The 9,964-nt window shown below is 33.3% G+C and overlaps 4 protein-coding genes across 4 annotated transcripts; 2 read left to right on the top strand and 2 right to left on the bottom strand.

The window, feature by feature from the left end:
* LOC107368764 (uncharacterized) lies at nucleotides 1-1,266 on the bottom strand. The gene is made up of 2 exons (XM_015936644.3): nucleotides 423-1,266; nucleotides 1-352 (listed from the first exon to the last, which is right to left on the bottom strand). Exons 1-2 carry the CDS (start codon nucleotides 1,176-1,178, stop codon nucleotides 116-118), a joined length of 993 nt encoding a protein of 330 aa, XP_015792130.2. The 5' UTR covers nucleotides 1,179-1,266; the 3' UTR covers nucleotides 1-115.
* Nucleotides 1,267-2,288: 1,022 nt separating this feature from the next.
* On the bottom strand, nucleotides 2,289-3,297 carry LOC107368766 (uncharacterized). The gene is made up of 2 exons (XM_015936647.3): nucleotides 2,786-3,297; nucleotides 2,289-2,710 (listed from the first exon to the last, which is right to left on the bottom strand). The coding sequence occupies exons 1-2, from the start codon at nucleotides 3,236-3,238 to the stop codon at nucleotides 2,393-2,395; spliced, it is 771 nt and encodes a 256-aa protein (XP_015792133.2). The 5' UTR covers nucleotides 3,239-3,297; the 3' UTR covers nucleotides 2,289-2,392.
* Nucleotides 3,298-4,462: 1,165 nt separating this feature from the next.
* On the top strand, nucleotides 4,463-5,734 carry LOC107368765 (uncharacterized). Its single transcript, XM_015936646.3, has 2 exons — nucleotides 4,463-4,975; nucleotides 5,072-5,734. Exons 1-2 carry the CDS (start codon nucleotides 4,523-4,525, stop codon nucleotides 5,408-5,410), a joined length of 792 nt encoding a protein of 263 aa, XP_015792132.2. The 5' UTR covers nucleotides 4,463-4,522; the 3' UTR covers nucleotides 5,411-5,734.
* Nucleotides 5,735-7,631: 1,897 nt separating this feature from the next.
* Nucleotides 7,632-8,847, top strand: LOC107368800 (uncharacterized). Its single transcript, XM_015936688.3, has 2 exons — nucleotides 7,632-8,198; nucleotides 8,272-8,847. The coding sequence occupies exons 1-2, from the start codon at nucleotides 7,746-7,748 to the stop codon at nucleotides 8,590-8,592; spliced, it is 774 nt and encodes a 257-aa protein (XP_015792174.2). The 5' UTR covers nucleotides 7,632-7,745; the 3' UTR covers nucleotides 8,593-8,847.
* Nucleotides 8,848-9,964: the final 1,117 nt, after the last annotated feature.

The following is a 9,964-nucleotide window of genomic DNA, read 5'->3' as shown; positions in this document are numbered from 1 at the left end:
TAAATTATGAGTACATTTTATTTTACCATAGGTTGCTTATTTTGGAAATTTATATTTATAAAATGAGCTTTTCTGTAGCAAAATGATGAGTTTCAAATATTTGGATCCAAAGGCATTAATTATAACCAAATTTGCTTGACTTTGGACTTTTATTTGGGAATTTGGGCCAATTCGGGTCAGAATTTTCGATTGGTTTTAAAGGTATCAAGTTAAATATTGATTCTTCAATTGATGATTCTGGATTAGTGCTGATTGTGATCAATAGATCAGTTGATCGAGTTGTAGTTGTAGTTTCTTGCGATGAAGTCAGTTTGGTGGTTGGTGGTTCATAAGGCTTCAACGTTGATCCCACCTTTGATTGAATGATTAAACAAAATATATTAATAGTTATCTTTAAATCTATCGGAAAACAAAACGATTACCTGAATTGGATTAGAGACAATATTGTCAAAATAATCTTCTTCCCACGGTAGAGGTGAATAAGTTGTGGTTGTTACAGCAGTCACTGTGGACGAACTAACAGTTGAGGCTGAAGTAGAACTAGTTGGGCCACTTGTTGTCGATGGTGTACTTGAAGTCGTGACTGATACATAAAGAGGTGTCTTGAATGTTGATGGTGCGGTAATAAAAGTCAAGTTTGATGAGTTTAAGCCCACTGTTGTCTCGAACAACTGCCACGAATCCTCTTCCCATGGAAGTAAACTCACTGTTGTATTTGATTCGGTTACTGGCGTAATGGAAGATGATTTTATTGATGAACTTAGAGTTGATGATTGATGAGGTAAATTAGATGATGATGAGGATGATAATGTAGAGGATGTTGAATTAGAGACCGAGGTAACATTATTTGTAATGTTTTGTGGTTTCTCTGTCAGATAGACGATCTCTGGATCGTCTTCCCAAGGCAGTAAGACTTCAACAATTGGAGCTCGCATAGCTGGCCTGATTCCTGTGCCATCGTAGTCATCAGGACTATTAAGTCGTTCCTTAAATGGGTCAAATCGAGATCCAATGTGATAATCAACTTTGTAAGGAACAGTAGGATTGCCGTTTTCACTGGATTTGTCAAATTGATTAACCAAAGCTGATGGCAGCACCAAAGGATGACTAGTAACAGTCAAAATGAAGACAGTAGACGATAATGACAATAAAACAAGATTCAATTCCAATTTACTCATTTTTTCACCTGATGTTGATTAATTGAGACCACAGAGCTTTCTGGATACATGAATTACATAGGCATTCTTTAAATCACGAAGACTGCATGAATATCGCGATCCTTGAAACATTTGTTTGTTAATGTATTTTTCAATGATAAAATGTATCTTGCTGAAAACAATGATGACTCAAACTGTCAAAGTGTCAGAAAATTTGAAATTTGAATGTTAATTCAAACAAATCAAGTGTAAAATTTAAATCAGTTTTACCATTTCGTCAATGATAACAAATGTCAACTAACGTCAATGATTGTCGACAATTTAATGATTGACTGATGGAAGGAAATTAGTTTTCCGACCGCTTTATCTACATGACTGTATTTCATTCAAACCTTGTCTGAAGAGGACTATTAAAGGAATATGATTTTTTTACTATTACTAATGAATGCCATGCTATTATGAATTGATTCGCTATTTGCATGATTCCTCTAATAGGTTAATAATAGTTAAATTGGTTAATTTGAACCAACAGATAGCAGCATGATAGGTGAGATGTACAAGAGGTGCTTAGCGTAAGTAATTGTGTATGTCTTAAAGCTAACGGTGTTAGATATTTTGTTTGCATTTTGTTGATTGAATTGCTAGTCTTTTGTTCCGTTATCCAATAATAATCTTTTTATTTTCTTTATGATTCAGATTGAACTTCCAACTTGAAAATATCGTGGATAACCATGCTTCTAGAGAGTCAAATAAAAGGTTGCTACGAGATGAGTTGTCAAGATTGGAAAATATCAAGAAATCTTTTACAAATCGGACTACAAAAGCCATCCAGATTGAAGTAGAATTGATTCCTTTGTCCAACATTGCGTGGGATCAGACTGACAAATTTGTCAAAATCTAAAACCCTATCTCTGATCAATTAACAACTCAATAACAGTTAGCAAAATCTAGGAAAATAATGTTAGCATGAATAACTCCGACAAAGTCGACTCATTTTCATTGTTTTTAGTCTTTATTTTGAGAAAAGTCAAAAATTTGAATTCATGATTTTTTAACGCTTTCAGGACAAAATTAGTTTTCTATCACATGTTAATGAATAGACGCTAGTCGAAATTTCATCGACTGAATGACTTAATCGATTAACTTCAGTGTTTACTTTTTAATCCAATATTGTAATTTAATTGTGTAAAATATATAAAATTTTGACATTTTAATTAATCAAAGATTTCTTCATATTATCTGTAAGGGTCAGCAACTAATAAGCCAGTGTCTGAAACAACAATTGAACCAGTCATGTTTCTTGAAGCATCAGATGCGAGGAAAGCGATTAAATTGGCAATATCTTGAGGTTCAGCGACTCGTTTCAAGGGTTGCTTGTCTGCCAACAGTGTCAATATGGCTTTTGGATCGGGTCGAGAAGAGAAGAAATTAGTTCGGGTTCCACCTGGATTGACTGAATTCACTCGAATGTGTGGAGCCAGTTTACCAGCCATAGACTTTGTAAACATATCAAGAGCAGCTTTTGACATGCAATAAGACCAAGATCCAGGATTCTGCAAATGGAGCAACAAACAATCAAATATGGGAATCTCATAAGCCAAATGAAATCAAGTAAAAAGAGTACTTACCGGTCTCAAACCAGCAACACTTGAAACATTAACGATGGATCCATAATCTCGGGTTAAATGTGGTACACACAATTCAGTTAAACGGACAACAGCTCGCACATTGATTTGCATAACTCGATCATAATCATTAAGATAATCAGGATCACCAAACGCTTTGGTTGAGGCAATGCCAGCATTGTTGACTAAAATATCCAACTTTTTAAAAACTGAGATTGTCTCTTGAAAGGTTCTTACGACGTCTTCATCTTTGGCAAAATCAGCTTTTATGACAACAGGTTTGTAGTTATGAGGTGATTTAGCTTCACATCGTTCAGCAACTTTATTCAATTTAGCTTGATCACGTCCAACAATGGCCACTTTAGCGCCTAAAGATGAGAAAAGCAAAGCTGTTGCTGCTCCAATCCCATCACTAGAGCCAGTAATTAAAGCCGTTTTATCGTCCAAATCGATCATAATCAAAATTATTTGACTCCAAAAAAACACTAATATGTAATTAACAGTAATATGTCTCTCCTTCAACTAAATAATCAACAAGCTTTAATTAGGTTTAAATAACTGTGAAGATGAAGATTGCTCTCGAAACCAAAGTTTATCAGTGCAAGTGTTTAGCAACTGACAATTAATTAAGTATTAAATTAAATATGAAACATTTACCTGATTATTAAATCTGTTTGCCAAGTCTATTTACTAAGTCTACTTTATAAGTTTCCCATTTCATCTGATTACCAAGATTATCATAAACTGATTCTTGGACAAACAATGAGTTTGTCACATTGAAAGTGCCTTGTCAATCATTTATAAACAAGTCGAAACTCCAAAGAGCAAAGAACTAACAATAACTTTTATATAATAAAATAATATATTACATCGACAGGTATTGCAATCAAGATATTGTTCAGTCTTTTTATATCAATTACTTAATCAACCAGGTAATTTTGGGTGATTAACTTTGTTCTTGTTTACTCGAGATTTTCCTTAACAGGTATTACCTTTGGCTTACCAATATTCATTTACGATCATTTATGACTATTTACAGATGGATTTGTAACAATCTTAAAATTAATTTCTCTGAGTTTCACTTGAAAATTTTATATGAAATGAATGAAATGTTTGAGAAATGTTGAATCAGGAACTGGAATAATGATGATTATCTTTTATTTTGGGTTTCTAAATGGATTTGTATCTTCAATAACAAATTATGGTTACCAAATCAAATAACGTGCTTTAATTGCTTCAGTTTGAACATTGCATAGATACCAAGATTGGTTACAATGGGAAGTTTACAAGTCCAGACAATGGAACAATCAATTTAAAAAATCAAGATCAATTAAGCCAATAAAGTGTCTTTTAATCACAGCTTCAAGTGATGGTTCTCATGGTTGACAAACGAGGGAAAGAGTCTAAGCTTTTCTAAATTATCATATCATTTGAATGTTCCTAATGCAAGCTCTTCATAACCAGATTGTACTTGATTGAACAACCAGATAGTTAGATAATATTACAAGATAAAGAAAGAGTTTCAAGGCAGTGGGTGAAATAATGGACTAAAATGTATTCGAAAGGCGGAACTTGCCTAGGAACTTTCTCTCCGCCCTGTATGGAGTACTCGCATCAAATATGGAAATAGGCGTTAATGGTATAAATAAAAGCTCTCAGTTTTTCTCATTCATTTTAAACATTACAGTAATTTCATTAAACATTTGTGTTTTCTTTATTTCTGACATTTAACCCTGAATTATGATTGATTTGAACAATAAAGTAGCTTTGATCACTGGCTCTAGTGATGGGATTGGAGCAGCAACAGCCAAACTCTTTTCATCTTTAGGGGCTAAAGTGGCCATTGTTGGTCGTAAGCAAGATAAACTGGATAAAGTTGCTGCTGAATGTGAAGCTAAATCACCTCATCACTACAAGCCTGTTGTTATCAAGGCTGATTTTGTTAATGATGAAGATGTTGTACGAACCCTTCAAGAAACCATTTCTGCTTATAAACGCTTGGACATTTTAATCAACAATGCTGGTCTTACTGGTAATAAAGATTTCCTTGATGCCGAAGCTCTTAGTGACTATGATCGAACCCATCAAGTTAATGTCCGATCTGTTATCCGACTGACTCAATTAGCTGCACCACATTTAATTGAAGCCAAAGGATCAGTTGTCAATATTTCCAGTGTTGCTGGTTTAAAACCGGTAAGTGTCATTACTACTGTTATTAGTAGCTAGAGATTAAATGAAAAAAATTTTTTAAATGGTTCTTATTTTTCATCAAATCCTTTTTGCTCACAGTTTGCAACCGCTTGGTCTTATTGTATGTCCAAAGCTGCTCTCGATATGTTCACAAAAACAATGGCAAGTAAATTGGCTCCACATGTTCGAGTTAATTCAGTCAACCCTGGTCCAGTGCGTACCAATTTTCTGTCTTCACTTAATGTTGACCCAGATACTATATGGGACGCTTATGCCGCAGCACAACCTTTGAAACGAGTCGGCAATCCAGAAGAAATCGCCACTTTGATCGCTTTCCTTTCATGTGATGCTTCTCGAAACACAACTGGCTCAATTGTTGTATCAGATTCTGGATCTTTAGTCGCTGATCCAATGCCACCTGCTTCTAATAATCAATAATCAGAGTTTACTTTTCATGGCTTATCTCTTCGTTTTACTCGATAAAGTAGCTCACTCAATGAATGATTCATTTGAACATTTATTTCAATATTCGATGGTGAAAATTTTCAATGTTTCTGTCAATAGTAAAATTTGATGGAATTGATATGATTCATATTATTGATATTCTGATGGACGAAGTTGATTTTGTCTTACATATTTGTTAGGAATAACATTTACATTTTTGCTCTTCTTACCGACTACATGGTAAAATAAAAGGGGAAATTTTGTTATCTTTACAGTTTCATTTTTTGAGTTATAAATAAATAAAGTTGTTATCTAAAAGTAATAATCACAACATTAATCAATATTCAAACTCATCCTGAAAATTGAGTAAACTAAAGTTGGCGTTCATTTGACTATCTAAAGACATGATGAACCTTATTAAAAACAAATCGTGATAGTTCAGTCTCTAGACACTATGAAAACTGTAACAAATAGTGACAAATAATGTTTTAAGAAATACTCCGCGTGATGCAGCTAATATGATAAGAAATACGCGAAAAAAAATTGAAAACGGTCAGTTATTGACCACGACATTTTATACGGCAGCTGTTAATTAGCTTATGAGAGACCCATAAAATTGAAATCAATTTTAACTGTTAAAAAAATATATTCCTCTTGCTATAATAAATCTTAAATGTATTTCATTGAGGCCTTTATAATCAACTCTAATGTATTTTGTAGACATAACTCACGTTATAAGGACTTCGTTAGTTAATGATTTATATTACTAGACTACTGTTGATAACAGTGAAGTCTGAGCTTGACATATGATTAAAGATTTTAGTAATAAGTAATAAGTTTTTACGGGCAATAGCCACAAGAGAACTGTCGTTTAATCTAAAAACGTGTTAGTTCAATTTATATCGAATAATGTAAAGTTTCAGCTCTTATAACTATTATGGTCACAGAAAGCAGTCGAATTGGTTACCATACAAAGTTGAGAACGCAATTGTCCTTTTCTACCTCGAAATCCGATCACTACTTGCCAAAGCGCATAAAGCCATAGTGATAAGTTGAAATTGTGTAACTTACCACAGAGGTAAACTTTTAATTTGTTAAAAAGTCAAAAGTTATGATTATATTCACTATGAATTTATGCGCTTTGAAAAGCAATGATCGGATTTCGAGGTAGAAAAGGACGATTGCGTTCTCAACTTTGTATGGTAACCAACTTTTTTTCATCATGATCAATAGAATTATACACTTTTTATCCGATTCTAACCATACCACTTGCCTCACTTCCCTTGTTAGATTTTATCGAAAACTGTAGATCGATATATTTTGTAATAACTCTAACGGACTCAGCTTTTATGTCCCTACAAACCTACCTTAAGTCCCGAAAGTTTTTGCCCATAGTTTGTCTTATTAATTTTTGAAAAGTGCCATCTGTTTTTATCAAAAATAACTAATTTCGTAAAAGTGGGCCAATCTCAACCAAATTTTCATCTGCAATGCCCCATGCCATAAGGATGCTAGATATTAAATTTGGTTGAGATTGGCTCAGTAGTTTTGGCTCTAGAGTGGGTAATTTCCCCACATTTTTCATACCATAGTCTTCGCTTAAGCTCAGACAATTAATAGTTACCCGCGTTTAGGCTTGGAAAATTTCAGGGATTGTAAGGTTAAAGGCCATTGAAATGGAGTCATAATGTCATCAACTAATCAAATTGTAACTCACTTTCTCTTATGAATTGCATTGCAAACACAAACAAGTCAAAGTGAGTTCATTTGTAACCGACGGGTACACTTGTTACTATTGATAAAATTATTGTTATCGATTGTGCTTATCATTTCACTGTATCTCGCGTTAAATCTCTGTCCTACTTACATAACAATAACCGTACTACGCACAAAACTGAATCTAGAATATTCTTACAAGGCAAGGCACCTTAGTGACTACAGTTACAAAACGCATTTCGAGTTGAAATGGATGGAGAAGAACAATTTTTTAAACTATTTAACCCAAACAATAAATCAAGCATTTGTGTTATATTTTGCATGCTTGAACAACACATAAGGAAAGCTAAGGAATACTCAGCTTCTGTGAATAATGATATCAATGAATACTTCTCGTGCAATTTCTAAGAATTAGACTGCACTTGATTGTACTAAATAATGAGATAATATCGAAAGGCATTTGCATCAATACGAAAATAAGCTTCACTGACGTGAATGAGCTAAATAAAAATGGTATAAAGCTAGCATTTTGTCTCAGTTTTCCATATTTCTTTTAAACATTAATTTCAACAAAAATTTGTGTTTCTTTATCCCTGATATTTAACCCTAAATTATGATTGATTTGAACAATAAAGTAGCTTTGATCACTGGTTCTAGTGATGGGATTGGAGCTGCAACAGCCAAACTCTTTTCATCTTTAGGGGCTAAAGTGGCCATTGTTGGTCGTAAGCAAGATAAACTGGATAAAGTTGCTGCTGAATGTGAAGCTAAATCACCTCATAACTACAAACCTGTTGTCATAAGAGCTGATTTTGTTAATGATGAAGATGTTGTACGAACCCTTCAAGAGACCATTTCTGCATATAAACACTTGGATATTTTAATCAACAATGCTGGTCAGAGTAACAATAAAGATTTCCTTGATACCGACGCTCTTAGTGACTATGATCGAACTCAACAAATCAATGTCCGATCTGTTGTCCGACTGACTCAATTAGCTGCACCATATTTGATTGAGGCTAAAGGATCTGTTGTCAATGTTTCCAGTGTCTCTAGTTTAAAAACGGTGAGTGTCATCAGTTGCTGCAGGTTATTATAAAAATATTTTTAACTGATCGTATTTTTAATTGATTCTACAGTTTCCACGTATGTGGTCTTATGGAATGGCCAAATCTGCTCTCAATATGTTCACGAAAACAATGGCCAGTAGATTGGCTCCAAATGTTCGAGTTAACTCAGTCGTTCCTGGTCCAGTTCGAACCAATTTTGTTGCCTCGCTTAACCTTGACCCAAAGACTACATGGGACCGTTTAGTCGATAAACAACCTTTGAAACGAGTTGCTGATCCAATTGACCTTGCCAACTTGATCGCTTTTCTTGCATGTGATGCTTCTCGAAATACAACTGGATCAATTGTTGTATCAGATTCTGGGGAATTAATCGCTGATCCTATGAAATAATCGCTGCGTCTAATAATCAATAATAAGGATTTACTTTTACGGTTTATTTTTTCGTTTTACTTATCATTTCATTTTAATTATATGATAAATTATCTCATGCCTCATATCTCATCTCATTAAATTATCTGATGGTTCAGCCATTTACGCATATATTTCAATAATAGATGGTAAAAATCGTTAATGTATCTTATTGAAACAGTAAATATTTATTGAATTGATAATTAACATTTTAATAAAATTTGTTAACAAGATTGATTCTTGGTGTGATTTAGTGCATAATGATGAGAAATTCGGGTTTCAGGATCTCTTTTTACTTTCTTTTTCCAGTGATAATTTGTATTTTGTCAAAAACGACGTCTGTGAGTTCATTTTTACATGGAATGAGAGATGATTTCAGATTTACTTTCTCTAAAGTTAAGAGATGGACATTGTGGTTGTCATTTATTAATACAAAGAAGTCCAAAGCTTAGGAAAACTCGAAGAATAGAGATAATGGCTGATATTTCGGATGAGAGTTAGGAGAAGTTCGTAGTATTTTTTGCATTATATGATAAAATAGAAGCACAATGCAAAATCTCGTAATTGAAACTCCATCTGTAGTTATCAATTGAAAGTATGTATGAAGTAAGACAGTTAAATGAGTTAACTTATCGGTGTAACTCATTTGAGGTAGACATTTGAGTATCTTTACAGCTGTGGAGTTATGTCGTGTTAACTATGAAATTATAAAATCTGCATAACAATCAACTTACGTAAATTAAATAATTTTTCTCTTGATTTCTCCTAAAAATTATTGAAAAATAGCCCGAATGCTAATCCAACGAAGCGACATTATTAGTGGTTTGACAGTATTCATTTGGTTATAAATTTTAACAGATTAAAGTTGTTCAACTCACTTGGAAATTTTACAAAAAGCAATATTGAAGATATTATTCAACTAATTAGAAATAAATTATTGAAAAATTTCCGAATCGCATAGACTACAAACTTGTTAAAATTCATTTCTAACTCATTTACTAGCCAATTCACTCACTAAATGTACGAAAAGCAAAATGCTCATTAAAAATGGAAAATCATGTGTAAGACTGATGGAGAAAGATTAAAATTTCAAGGATTGTAAGGTTAAAGGCCATTGAAATGGAGTCATTATGTCATCAACTAATCAAATTGTAATTCACTTTCTCTTATGAATTGCATTGCAAACATAAACAAATCAAAGTGAGTTCATTTGTAAGTGACGGGTACACTTGTTACTATTGATAAAATGATATTGAGTAACAATCAACTAGATCTAGAATATAAACAAGAATATTCTATCAAGGTAAGGTGCCTAACTGACGAGTTGAAGTGGAAAAGATGAATTTCTCCATAG

This window comes from Tetranychus urticae, chromosome 2, assembly GCF_039701765.1.
Source record: "Tetranychus urticae isolate SD_2017Ah chromosome 2, NJAU_TeUrti_SD_1.0, whole genome shotgun sequence".
Taxonomy (NCBI): domain Eukaryota; kingdom Metazoa; phylum Arthropoda; class Arachnida; order Trombidiformes; family Tetranychidae; genus Tetranychus; species Tetranychus urticae.
This window is presented reverse-complemented; position numbering and strand designations above follow the sequence as displayed.

Bases quoted from the DNA above. Each gene is read 5' to 3' on its own strand.
- LOC107368800 (XM_015936688.3), top strand. From the start codon at position 7,746: ATGATTGATTTGAACAATAAAGTAGCTTTGATCACTGGTTCTAGTGAT. The intron at 8,199-8,271 runs GTGAGTGTCATC...TTGATTCTACAG, and splicing joins GTGTCTCTAGTTTAAAAACG to TTTCCACGTATGTGGTCTTA.
- LOC107368766 (XM_015936647.3), bottom strand. From the start codon at position 3,238: ATGATCGATTTGGACGATAAAACGGCTTTAATTACTGGCTCTAGTGAT. The intron at 2,711-2,785 runs GTAAGTACTCTT...CTCCATTTGCAG, and splicing joins GTGTTGCTGGTTTGAGACCG to AATCCTGGATCTTGGTCTTA.
- LOC107368765 (XM_015936646.3), top strand. From the start codon at position 4,523: ATGATTGATTTGAACAATAAAGTAGCTTTGATCACTGGCTCTAGTGAT. The intron at 4,976-5,071 runs GTAAGTGTCATT...TTTTGCTCACAG, and splicing joins GTGTTGCTGGTTTAAAACCG to TTTGCAACCGCTTGGTCTTA.
- LOC107368764 (XM_015936644.3), bottom strand. From the start codon at position 1,178: ATGAGTAAATTGGAATTGAATCTTGTTTTATTGTCATTATCGTCTACT. The intron at 353-422 runs GTAATCGTTTTG...ATTCAATCAAAG, and splicing joins TTGTCTCTAATCCAATTCAG to GTGGGATCAACGTTGAAGCC.